The sequence below is a fragment of the Panulirus ornatus genome, chromosome 7 (genome assembly GCF_036320965.1).
Source record: "Panulirus ornatus isolate Po-2019 chromosome 7, ASM3632096v1, whole genome shotgun sequence".
NCBI lineage: Eukaryota > Metazoa > Arthropoda > Malacostraca > Decapoda > Palinuridae > Panulirus > Panulirus ornatus.
This window is the reverse complement of record NC_092230.1, coordinates 49,296,824-49,310,759: the sequence shown is the minus strand read 5'-3', so window position 1 is coordinate 49,310,759 and position 13,936 is coordinate 49,296,824. Positions and strand designations below refer to the sequence as shown.

The window sequence follows — 13,936 nt, the reverse complement described above, 5'->3', positions numbered from 1 at the left end:
GATTGATGTGGTATACCGGGGATGACGTGCTGTCAGTGGATTGAATCAGGGCATGTGAAGCGTCTGGGGTAAACCATGGAAAGTTGTGTGGGGCCTGGATGTGGAAAGGGAGCTGTGGTTTCGGGCATTATTGCATGACAGCTAGAGACTGAGTGTGAACGAATGGGGCCTTTGTTGTCTTTTCCTAGCGCTACCTCGCACACATGAGGGGGAAGGGGGATGGTATTCCATGTGTGGGGAGGTGGCGATGGGAATGAATAAAGGCAGACAGTGTGAATTGTGTGCATGGGTATATATGTATGTGTCTGTGTGTGTATATGTGTACATTGAGATGTATAGGTATGTATATTTGCGTGTGTGGACGTGTATATATATATATACATGTGTATGGGGGTGGGTTGGGCCATTTCTTTTGTCTGTTTCCTTGCACTACCTTGCAAACGCGGGAGACAGCGACAAAGCAAAAAAAATTGGAGCGATGTGGTATACCGGGGTTGACGTGATGTCAGTGGATTGAATCGGGGCATATGAAGCGTCTGGGGTAAACCATGGAAAGCTGTGTAGGTATGTATATTTTGCGTGTGTGGACGTATGTATATACATGTGTATGGGGGTGGGTTGGGCCATTTCTTTCGTCTGTTTCCTTGCGCTACCTTGCAAATGCAGGAGACAGCGACAAAGCAAAAAAAAATATATATATATATATATATATATATATATATATATATATATATATATATATATATATATATATATATATATTCATAAACATCCATACACACACATATACACACATATGCATATCAACATTTACATACACATGCACAGACATATACATATATACACATGTACATATTCATACTTGCTTGCCTTCATCCATTCCTGGTGCTACCCTACCCCACAGGAAACAGCATCACTACCCCCTGCTTCAGTAAGTTAGCGCCAGGAAAACAGACATAAAAAGCCACATTCTTTCACATTCAGTGTCTAGCTGTCATGTGTAATGCACTGAGACTACAGCCTCCATATCCACAACCAGGCCCCACAGATCTTTCCATGGTTTCCCCTGGCAGCTTTGAATACCCTGGTTCAGTCCATTGACAGTAATCACCCCATGTATACATAACTATTCCAATTCATTCTGTCAGATACAAGCCTTTTGTCTGTGTGAACATTCAATCCCCAATCACTCATATCTCATTCAATCCATCCTTCCATCTCCATTTGGTCTACCCCTTCTTTTCCCCACCACTTCTAACACATATATCCTCTTTGTCAACCTCTCCTAACTCATTCTCCCCATATTTTAACACCATTTCAGCACACCATCTTCAACTCTGTCAACTACACTCTTCTCATTACCACACATCTCTCTTATCCTTTTATGACTTACTTGATAAAACCACTTCACACCACTTGATGTCCACATATTCCTCATTTCCAACTTTTCCACCCTCCACTGTACTTCCTCATCTGTAGCATACACCTTACATCCATTCAACATTCCTGGAACTTCTATACCTTCCAACGCACCCACATTCAGCCAAACGTATGATAACTCTCTTTCCATACATTCCCCAATGCTCCCAGAATCTACCCTCCCTCACCCACCCTATTACTGACTTCCACTTCCATGGTTCCATTCGTTGCCATGTCCACTCCAGGTTATCTAAAACACTCTACTTCCTCTAAATTTTCTCCATTCAGACTCACACTCCACTTAACCTGACCCTTTGCCCTGATAAACCTGATAGCCTTGCTTTTATTCACTTTTATTCTCTGCTTCCTCCTTTCACACACACTCTCAAACATAGGTACCATATTCTGTAGTTTCTCACTCATATCTGCTGCCATTGCTGTGCCATCAGCAAATAACAACTGACTCACTTCTCATGTAACTTTCCCCCCTCTCCAAGACCCATGCACTTACCTCCCTCACCATACTTTCCATACATAAATGAAACAGTCATGATGACATCATACACCCCTACCGCAGACCAAGCTTCACCTGGAACCACTCACTCTCCTCTCTTCCTGCTTTTACACACACCTTACACTCTTGGTGAAAACTTGCCACTGCTCCTAGGAACTTTCCTCCCACACCATATATTTGTAAGAGCTTCCACAAGGAATCTGTAATCATTTCTCTAGATCCTTCTGCTTCTATAAGTATTTCTCACACATTCTTAAAAGCAAACACCTGATTCATATTGTTCCTGCACAGTCTGATGCTTTGTACATTCCTTCATCCTCTCAGTCACTACTCTCCCATACAACTTAACAGGTACACTCAACAAACTAATATCTCTTCAATTTAAACACTCACCTTTGTCCCCTTTCCCGTTATACAGTGCCACTATACATGCATTCTGCCAATCCTCAGGCATCTTACCCTGATCCGTATTTACATTGAAAATCCTTACTAATCAATCAACGCCTCCTTTCCTAAGAAATTGAGGTTCAATACCATCTGCCTCATTTGCCTTACCACATTTCATCATACATAAGGCTTTTGCCACTTCTCTGTTTTCCATACCACTTTCCATGATTCTCCCACTTGATATATCTCCCTGACCCAAACAGAGCATTTTTTTTTTTTTGTCCTTTTTTGGGGGGCTCCAGTCACAGACAAAATTCCACATCATGGCCGGCCCTTAATTGAAATATAGAGACGATTATGGAAGGAAAAAAGAAGAGACAAGGAACAGTATTTATGAATTTTGGAGGAAGTGCAAAACCTCTCATTTAAGATGTGCCAGGTCATAGTTATTGGGAAAGATATGAGAAAAGAGTTTCAAGCTTTGAGGTGCAGGGAAAGAAACTTATCAAAATGAGTCACCCTTGAGTTGCCAACAGCCTCACAGTAATCATGTAATGCAGCAGTTTGTTGAGTATTGCTTAGTATAGCTAGTGGTGGTGGCATATATGCAAAAACCAAAGTAATACCAGTAGGAGAGGGAACGTGAACCAAGATTGCAGCATAGGGTAAGAGGGTAGTTTTGTAGTAATTAGCCTGGGTAAGTTTATATCGGACCTTTTTTGATTCAAATTTGTCAAGGGAGGATAGAACCACCCCAGATGTGAGAGCATTACTCCTTACAAGGACAAATCACTCCTTTGTATAAACGGAGCAACTGCTCAGAAAAAAGAAATTTTGACATCTAGACCCCCAGTTTCTTATAGGTTTCCAAGAAAGAGTGGATGTTACAGTAATACTGAGTATATTCATTGAGTTGAGGTGGAATTACAGAACTGTTAAAGGAGAGTTGAGAGTTGTAAGGAGTTTTTGATGGAGAGATGGGTAGAAACTGGGCTGGGGATGCATTAAACTTAACTAGATTTCATCAACCCCACTGAGATATCCTATCCAAGTCTGAGTTTATTGAGGAAGCTGGAATGAGATGCAAAGCGAGTGAGAAAAAGATCAGAATTGAAGGATGTGGGTGAATGCAGTGTCGAGTCATCAGCATATGAGTGCATTAGGTTATTTGTGGAAGAGAGGAAGTTGTTGATAGAAAAGGGAAAAAGTGTAAGGGACAAGACAGAGCCTTGATGGAGAAAGGGTTGGAGACTGATCCATCAAGAGCCACAGAGATAGATCAGCCTGAGAGGAAGCTAGATATGAAGGAACAAAGTGAGGGAGGGAAGCCAAAAGAAGGGAGCGTAGATGGAGATGAGACCCTGATGCTGTACCTCGTCACAAGCTTTGAATATGTCAAGGGCAACTACACAGGATTCCTAAAAATCTTTTAAGGATGATGACTTGACATAAGTAAGATAGAATATTACCGGTGGATCTTGCCTTACAGAAGCCATACTAGTGATCAGAGAGAAGACTAGTAAGATAGGAAAGAATATTACAAGAGGATCTTGCCTTACAGAAGCCATACTAGTGATTAGAGAGAAGACTGTGAGACTCAAGGTGTTTAAGGATATGGTAGTTGAGGAGGTGATTTGAAGACTTTGGAAATAGTAGGTGTCAAAGTAATAGGACTGTAGTTAAAGGGATCCGAATGGTCACCTTTCTTAGGGATGGGATGTATCAACACATGCTTCTAAGAAGGAAAAGTTTTGATTTTTAAATAGAAACAGAATAGACGAACAAGCACAAGTACAGGTTATTACGATGTAGATATGTTTTGCTTATGTTGTTCTGATGAGGAAGGGAAGGTTTGTGAGAATTAGCAACTGAAGGCAGGGATGATCTTTTTATTTCAGTTTCGGGTTAGCAGTGGGTTTGATGAGCAGATCTGGTGCCATTCAAAAGAACTGGGTTCCAAGCCTGTTGAGGAAGAACTGTTTTGGAAGAATTTTGGCTTTGTTTTGTAAATGTTGATTGTTTGTGGTTGCTCAGCAGATAGTGGTGGTTCTGAGTGTTCTGTTTTTTGTGGTTTATAGTTTAATACTTGATTTTGAAAGGATGGATGGTTAGGGAGGTAAGGTATCGTTAAGGGTGAAGTGAAAGAATTTTTTCATAAATTGTGTTTTTTCATAAATTGTGATGGACAATTTATCCTGTTTGAAATTGGTGTCAGTTCGTGGTCTAAGGGAATTTCATTTACTTATGGCCTTGTGTTGATGTTTGTAGTTCGAGGAGGAAATGTCTTGTGATGCTTAGTATGCTTGGTGTTTTTTGTGTGGGAGTGGTTGGTCATTCAGAATGGGTTATGAGAGGATCCAGCTTGGATTCATGTTTGTCAGAGGTTGAGAAGGTGACACTGAGCAAGAAGTCACCTTTGATACTTCTGTAGCATTGTCAGTGGACAGAAAAGAGTACAGCACTCTCAAGGGCCTTTATGCACCAGAGGAGCCCACTTTTCCCTGCTCCAGCACAGTGCACTGCCTTGAGGCTGCAGGAGTTCCTCAGAAGGGGTCTTGGCATTACACGGTAATATGATAATAATGACAGTACTTACAATGGTAATAATGATAATTATACTATTATATGCAGAGTATATTCACATTCACATGCTCAAACACAGTACTTACACATACATACAAATATTTATTTGCTCTGTGATATTATAAGAAGGGAATTTACTGTGTATGTTCCTCACTGTATGCTAGAATTTCTGTGAATGCTGCAAGCATCACAACATTGTCTAACTTCTGACCAAGCATCACAATATTTTCTAACCTCTGACCAAAGTAAATAAACACTACTGCAGTATTAGCTTGGATGCTACTAATATCTGAATTATCTGCCTGGATGCTACTAATATCTGAATTATCTACCTAATGAAACTAGAGTAGACTGTCTAACACTGTATTTTCTATGTGTTTGTAGGTTAAGCTCTAACACTTCCTTTGGTGAAGGCTGCTCCATCTCAAGGGGTCAGTATGAGTGAGTGCTCAGATGTGTGTAGGCAGTGGATGTTGCTCTTAGAGGAGCTCAGCTTTTGGAGGATGGCTGGCTGAGTATGCCTCACCTAACATCAGTGCACAAGTATTAAACTTTTAACATTCATATAAAACCTTTTTTTATCATAGTAATATTTTTTGTATGTTCTTTTTATAGGTTAGATTTTCAATTTTAAACTTGTCAATGTCCAAGGATGACCCACTAAGGGTGAGTATGTATGTACTTGCTGACATCCTCCCTAAAGCTGGTACCTCCTCTCCATAGATCTTAGGTCAAGTGTAGGGTTCATAACAGTGTTGTCGTTGTTGTTTCATTTCAGCCAGCCCTCCGCGGTCCTAAGAGTCGAGACTGCTCGCTCGATCCTCCTTTTGTCCCACTGGCACTTCTTGGTTTTTTGCGCAAGAGCATGTAGATGTTTTATTAAGATAGTTTGAGTGATTGTATATATAGCATGTTGAAATAGATGATCATACATAGTCTATTTTCCCAAATTATGTTTTTATATATATATTGAAATTGAAAGAGTTAATGAAATTACTAGGATATGTATATCTAGACTTTTCTTAAATAAGATATTCAGCTTTCTAGCAATTCTTCTCCTTTTAAACTGTTGTAGTGATAATCTTCACTGTGTGCATGGATGAATGAATTCTTTTAGTGGATGTCTTAAAATACAGTACTTACAAAAAAATGAAATGGTCATTGAAACTCACTAATTTCATAGATATTTCATAAGGCTAATATTGCTCAGTGCAATGCTATAAACTTTTGAAAGTCTGTAGAATTATGTATAGAGTGAAGATGTTTTAGTTGCATGCCTTAGTGTGGTTTTGTCAGTGGTGAACTACTTAGCTTCACTGTTTGCATATGATTTACATTATATGAGTATTATTTGTAATGTTTCATATAATTTCCTTGTGCTCGGCTTGTTTCTTTAGATATTCTATACAGTACATTTAACTGTTTGAAGCTTTGCGCAACATAATAAAGTAGTTTGAACTGTTTAATGATACTTAGACGATTTCTAAGTAAAACCAGAGTTGTTTTTTGTTGTGATAATGCTATTCAGTCAGTAACTTTATTTCAGACAATTATGTTACATAGTAACACAGAATATAACTTTCAGAATATAGTATCCTAATTTTCTGATTTATGGTAAGATTCTGTTATTCAGTCTTTGGTAAGATGGGAAAAATAAATGCACTGTAGTGAATTAGTCAGTTTATATAAGATATTATTCTGATATTTAATGGAATTACATACTTCATACTTACACTGTCATGAAGGACCCAGAAAATGTTTTGCTTGTTGTGCTTCACAAGTTACCACGAATGTAAAGCAAAGCTGTTGTCTGTAGTTCTCACCACATATATATATTCCATTGCACTGCCTAATACTATTCAAGCAATTGATTCAGAATGGAACATAACTAATGAACACTTTTAATCAAAAGATGTTTGTTTAATGCAAGTAATGAATTTCTTTATTTATTGTGTTATTGATTATTCACTGTCCTTTGATTGAATCATATTACAGCACTTGTGTTCCATTTTAATCATTTCCCAAATTAAGACTCACAAGCTTTTGTATGGACCCACATTTTCCCCACTTATGGCTCACAACTCAAGGGAGTTTATGTTTATACAGTTAGTTAATTTACATGTGCATTATACCATAGGCATCAAGCTTTTATCAACTTTTCAGATTGATATGCTTATAGAATTTCATAAACTTCCTTTACTTCAAAGCATAATATTAATCCTCTAGAGTGCCATCTAGAATTTACTCTATACCAGTATAGTAATAGAAAAAATATTTGATGTATTTTTTTGCCATAGAAGAGAATTGGCAAGACCTAAATCACACTATTGATTTTTTTGAAGAGTCACTTTAATTGATGAGTAAACAAAAGAATTAGAATAATTCAAGACAAACAATTGTATATATTCCAAGAAAGACTTGATATGTTGGTTTGTATCAGTCAGAACTGAGAAACTGAGATAATCTTTTTTATAATATATATATGTATATATATATATATATATATATATATATATATATATATATATATATATATATATATATTTTATTTTATTCATTGTACTTTGTCGCTGTCTCCCGCGTTAGCGAGGTAGCGCAAGGAAACAGACGAAAGAATGGCCCAACCCACCCTCATACACATGTATATACATACATGTCCACACGCAAATATACATACCTATACATCTGAACGTATACATATATATACATACACAGACATATACATATATACACATGTACATAATTCATACTGTCTGCCTTTATTCTTTCCCATCGCCACCCTGCCACATGAAATAGAACCCCCCCCTCCTCCCACATGTGCACGAGGTAGCGTGAGGAAAAGGCAACAAAGGCCACATTCATTCACACTCAGTCTCTAGCTGTCATGTATAATGCACCGAAACCACAGCTCCCTTTATACATCCATGCCCCACAAAACATATGAAAGAATGGCCCAACTCACCCACATACACATGCATATACATACATGTCCACACACGCACATATACGCACCTATACTTTTCAATGTATACATATATATACATACTCAGATCTATACATATTTACACATGTACATAATTCATACTTCCTACCTACATTCATTCCCGTTGCCACCCCGCTACATATGAAATGACCACCCCCTCCCCCCCCGCATGCGCACGAGGTAGCGCTAGGAAGAGACAATAAAAGCCACATTCATTCACAATCAGTCTCTAGCTGTCATGTATAATGCACCGAAACCACAGCTCCCTTTCCACATTCAGGCCCCACAAAACTTTCCATGGTTTACTCCAGACGCTTCACATTCCCTGGTTCAGTCCATTGACAGCATATCGATCCCGGCATACCACATCGTTCCAATTCACTCTATTCCTTGCACGCCTTTCAGCCTCCTGCATGTTCAGGCCCCAATCGCTCAAAATCTTTTTCACTCCATCCTTCCACCTCCAATTTGGTCTCCCACTTCTCGTTCCCTCCACCTCTGACACATATATCCTCTTTGTCAATCTTTCCTCACTCATTCTATCCATGTGACCAAACCATTTCAATACACTCTTTTTCTGCTCTCTCAACCACACACTTTTTATTACCACACATTTCTCTTACCCTTTCATTACTTACTCGATCAAACCACCTCACACCACATATTGTCCTCAAACATCTCATTCCTAACACATCCACCCTCCACCCCACAACTCTATCTATAGCCCACGCCTTTGCAACCATATAACATTGTTGGAACCACTATTCCTTCAAACATACCCATTTTTGCTTTCCGAGATAATGGTCTCGCCTTCCACACATTTTTCAATGCTCCCAGAACTTTCGCCCCCTCCCCCACCCTGTGACTCACCTCTGCTTCCATGGTTCCATCCGCTGCCAAATCCACTCCCAGATATCTAAAACACTTCACTTCCTCTAGTTTTTCTCCATTCAAACTTACCTCCCAGTTTACTTGTCCCTCAACCCTACTGTACCCAATAACCTTGCTCTTATTCACATTTACTCTCAGCTTTCTTCTTTCACATGCTTTACCAAACTCACTCACCAACTTCTGCAGTTTCTCACTTGAATCAGCCACCAGCGCTGTATCATCAGCGAACAACAACTGACTCACTTCCCAAGCCCTCTCATCCACAACAGACTGCATGCTTACCCCTTTCTCCAAAACTCTTGCATTCACCTCCCGAACAACCCCATCCATAAACAAATTAAACAACCATGGAGACATCACGCACCCCTGCCACAAACTGACATTCACTGAGAACCAATCGAGGATGCAAGTGGGTTTTGAGGAGAAGTGGGAGACCAAATTGGAGGTGGAAAGATGGAGTGAAAAAGATTTTGAGTGATTGGGGCCTGAACATGCAGGAGGGTGAAAGGCATGCAAGGAATAGAGTGAATTGGAACGATGTGGTATACCGGGGTCAACATGGTATCAATGGATTGAACCAAGGCATGTGAAGTGTCTGGGGTAAACCATGGAAAGTTTTGTGGGGCCTGGATGTGGAAAGGGAGCTGTGGTTTCGGTGCATTATACATGACAGCTAGAGACTGAGTGTGAACGAATGTGGCCTTTGTTGTCTTTTCATAGTGCTACCTCACGCACATGTGGGGGGAGGGGGTTGTCATTTCATGTGTGGCAGGGTGGTGACGGGAATGAATAAGTGCAAACAGTATGAATTATGTACATGTGTATATATGTATATGTCTGTGTGTATATATATGTATACGTTGAGATGTATAGGTATGTATATGTTCGTGTGTGGATGTGTATGTATATACATGTGTATGTTGGTGGGGTTGGGCCACTCTTTCGACTGTTTCCTTGCGCTACCTCACTAATGCGGAAGACAGCGACAAAGTATGGTAAATGAAATAAGTATATATATATTAAACCTCTTAGTAGATGCTTTTGTTTACAGTTTTGCAGGAAAAGTTACTTAATAAAGGAAAAACTCTCAGTAATTGTAGACATCTTTTGCCAACCTGCCTTGCATGCAGGAATAATTTTACATGATTACAAAAATATTGAGATATATGGTTAAATATTTTGAACGTAGAATTTTCACCATATGTCACACCCATGTTTGAGCCAAAAGTTGGGGTTGGTGAGCCAGTGTTGTTGACGTTGTTTGTTGTTGTGCCAGAGGAGGACTGGGAGAAGGAGCTCCGTGAAGAACTTGGAGAGGAACTGGGCGAGTACGAAGTTGTGGGCGGAGCTGGAAAGGACAGTGAAAAATGGGAAGAGGAGATCCAAAACATGATCGACGATGAAGATTCTGCAGACCTCCGATAATTTTCAACCAAAATTCCAGAGTCCTATGTTTATATTCATTTACTTACACTCTTTAGAATTAGGATTATACTTGGAGTTTAATTGAATCAGCAGAAAATGTATGGTTTGCTGCCCATGATTAGAGGATTTATTTTGTACCAATTGTTAAGGAACCCCAGACTCATAAGTGTAATATGTTTGCCTTATATAAAACAGGAAATAATAGCCCACACTTGAAAGAATTAAAGCCAAGTCAGATCATCAGGTACACATATTTTACAACTATATTTGGAGCATTTATCTGTCAGACTGAAGTGATTGACTAGTAATTATCAAAGAAATAGAATTTTGTAATCTTTACATTACGGTCAGTCTTTTGAAAGCAGAATTTTCTGATTATTTGAATCATTGGTTATGATTACTGCAATGTACAGCTTTATAGTAATAATATCCAGCCAAATGTGAAGTGAGAAATAAAAGTACATTAAGTCTATTCAGCTTACAGTGTTTTTTTGGTAAGGCTTAATTTCTCATGGTGCAATTTATAAAATGATCCTTACAGAAAAACATTGGTTGTTACCATAAATTTAAATCACATACCAATAGCTGCACTTTACATTCCTAATGTCTCCCTCCTCTCTTTGGTTTGATGCAAAGCCACACTACCCACATTCCATGATTAAGACAGTAGGCATCTGGGTATTGCTGCCTTGCTAATACTGGACCTAAAAGCCATAGAGACTGAGAGAGTTATCTGGAAGATAAGCACAGCTTGTAGGATACCAGACTTTGAGGGAGAAAGACTTGATATGTTGGCTTGGATCAGTTAGACATGATATCATCTTTTTTAGAATATAAATGACTGACCAAATATACTTGTGAATAAAGAAAGTTTTGGTATTTTTCATTGTCTAAAATATCAGATTAGTAGGTGAAAGTTGGATGATTATGGCAGTAGATGTTAAGGTGACCATGTTGAAAATCTTGTATCATTGTAGATAAGATCAAAGTAATGAAGTATAAGACAAGTATAGTGTGTAACTTAATACACAAAGTACACCTCCACATTTACATTTCAGGAATATTACGTCCACTCTGTACTAAATGAGGGTGTACAACAACCAGAAACATTTATAAATGGGAATCATTAGAATGATTTTCATATCAGCTTGGTAAATTAATTGTCTTTCATTGCAATAATTAAAACAAGTCTCTGCTTCCATGAACCATAACTAAAAACATTCTTCACACTTGATAATCTTAAAAGGATTTGTAATTATGTGCCTTATGGACTGAAGTACGAGTTTCAGTTTCCAATTTTTCAAGAGGATAACTGAACTTGACTCCAACTTTACATAGGGCCCGTAATAGCTGATCTAGTCACCATGTGATGTGCACATTAAACAGTAAACAGTCATGGGGTATCTTGATAGTATCTCTTTTTCATAACATGAGTATGTGATGTGACCTTGTGATTTGATGCATTCTTTGTAATCACATTATTACTAATATAGATATTAGAAGCTTTCATCCATCAGCTTCATTAAGGCACATTTGACTCCCAGCACAGTGGCAATCCAGCCAGCAAAATATATTGAAATCTGCAAAACTGCAGGAAATCACAAGTAACTGTTACATTTTACTGTGCTTGATTATGCAAGAAAGTAGCACTCTTTTGCTGTTTTGACTGTGTTTATTTCATCTGTAGGAAATTGATATACTGGATAACATTTTTATGACTTGTTATGTGACTGTATTTTCAGAAGTTTTGGGAAGTGGTTATACCTTGAGACCTTTGCACATTGTAAATGAGCACATCAGACTCTCAATCCTCACCTAGCCCATGGTATGGCCAGCATCACCACCTGTCATCAGGGATTGTACTTAGATTATGATCCTTAAATAAGCAACAAGTAATGTTGACATTAACACCCAGTGCAAGACCAGTGCTGTTGAATAACTTTGGGTAACTCCTAGCATTGCTTTGCACAGCTTCTTGTGGGGGAAAAAATACAGAAATATTTATATTGTTTTCATTTGGCAGAAAATATTTATTACTTTATATATATATATATATATATATATATATATATATATATATATATATATATATATATATATAAAGTTTTCTTTTCATGGACTGTAATATATTCAGTTGGAAGAGTGTTTAAATACATTCTCAGTAGCTGTAGTCAGCTTTTATAAAGAAGGATAGTATAAATGATTTTTTTTCTTTTTTAAACACAAGCTATGGTTTTGTAAATTTTAATGGAAAATATCACTTTGTATATTAGTGATACATTCTTGTAATATTTTTACTAAGGTTATTTACTTTTATATTTATTAAGTTTGTGTTAGGGGTAGTTGAACTCTCCTTAACTTCATATTACCACTCTTGATTTATAGCTTTACTCACTGTCTTCATTATGAACTGTTTAGAAAATATCTGCAATTATCTTTCAGGATGTATGATACAAAAGTGGTATGAAAGAGTGATCCATTAGTTTTGTTTTGTGAGTGGTGGAAGCAACAGCATAAGGTGGACTTGACTGTCCTGTACATTAACACTGGACCAATGGTCATTCTTTAGGGACTCAGGCCAGCAGGCAGTAAACAATCATTAAAGTACCTCTTATGTTGTCTGTTGGCTTATACCTGTGATGAAATAAGACATGCTTCCTTTGGATAACTTGGACACAGACAACTTTGAATTTTGTACGATTGTAAACAGACTGCCAGGATACTGAGCTCTTCTTCAGCTTCTTCATAAATTGTTGGTGTTAATATTGTGCATTAGATATAATGGAAGACCTTTGTCACTTTATCAGTTTACATTTTTTTGAGATATTTTTGATTACCTTTTTAAAATGCATGTTGTCAAAAATGATTATAAAGTTCTGGACATCTGCAACCAATTATGGAAATATTTTGAAGTTGCTTCACTAGGAATTGTGCTTATGTTAGTAACTCATCAAAAACATTGTGCTCTTTCTTCAGGCTGATGTATTCCTTAGTGTATGTTACTTTGCTTTAATCCAGTAAACACAAAACCAGTATCTTACATTGAATATCACTTTTAAAGTGTTTGACAGCAGCTTAAGCAACATTTACTATAAAAGCCATCAAGATGTGAAGAAGCTGAGAGTGACCACACCTCCACTAGCACACTGCACCATCTTTTTGCACTGTGCAAGTTTGGAAGGTGCCTCAACAATGTAGCTAGACGGATGTTGTGTGATGGTTTGTTTGTATGTATGTTTGTTCATTGTTTGGCAGCTGTCCTCTGCCACGTGATGTAGAAATGTTGTCCCTTAATATGTTATACTATGGTACCTGTGCCCAGTAAAATGGATTAACTACAAGGTAGTTTTTTACCCATGGTAATATATATATTAAACTTAGGGATGAGAGAAAGAATACTTCCCCTGTATCCCAAGCATGTCATGGAAGATGATAAACTGAAGTTGGAGAAAGGAACTAGTAATTCTTCCCTTTTGGTATCTCACTTTCTAAAAATAAGAACAGGAGCAGCCAAGAAGGGATGTTTCCTCAAAGGCTTAGATATCTGTTCCTGATGCTGTCTTGGTAAGGCAGGTAAACAAGGTGCAAGCAGATATGAAGAAAAAATAGAATACTTTTATATACATTCTTGTAACAAAATACTGAAGTAATTTTTATACTTCTTTCCATACTGCAAAACTGACAAGGCAGAATGACAAAAGACTTTCATTGCCCTAAGCCATGATCATGATTTC

At 37.9% G+C, this 13,936-nt stretch overlaps 1 protein-coding gene across 8 annotated transcripts in view; it reads left to right on the top strand.

The window, feature by feature from the left end:
- Sap47 (Synapse-associated protein 47kD) overlaps positions 1 to 13,543 on the top strand; it is a 237,540-nt gene extending 223,997 nt beyond the window's left edge. For 6 of the 8 annotated variants that reach the window (XM_071663769.1, XM_071663770.1, XM_071663771.1 and 3 more), the window contains one exon: positions 10,054 to 13,543. In XM_071663769.1, the coding sequence (XP_071519870.1) occupies positions 10,054 to 10,202 (149 nt within the window). In that variant the 3' untranslated portion in view covers positions 10,203 to 13,543. Of the gene's footprint in view, positions 1 to 5,287; positions 5,335 to 5,681; positions 7,346 to 10,053 lie in introns of those variants that run through there. The other 2 variants (XM_071663777.1, XM_071663775.1) reach the window with 2 other exon arrangements.
- The last annotated feature ends 393 nt before the right edge of the window (positions 13,544 to 13,936 follow it).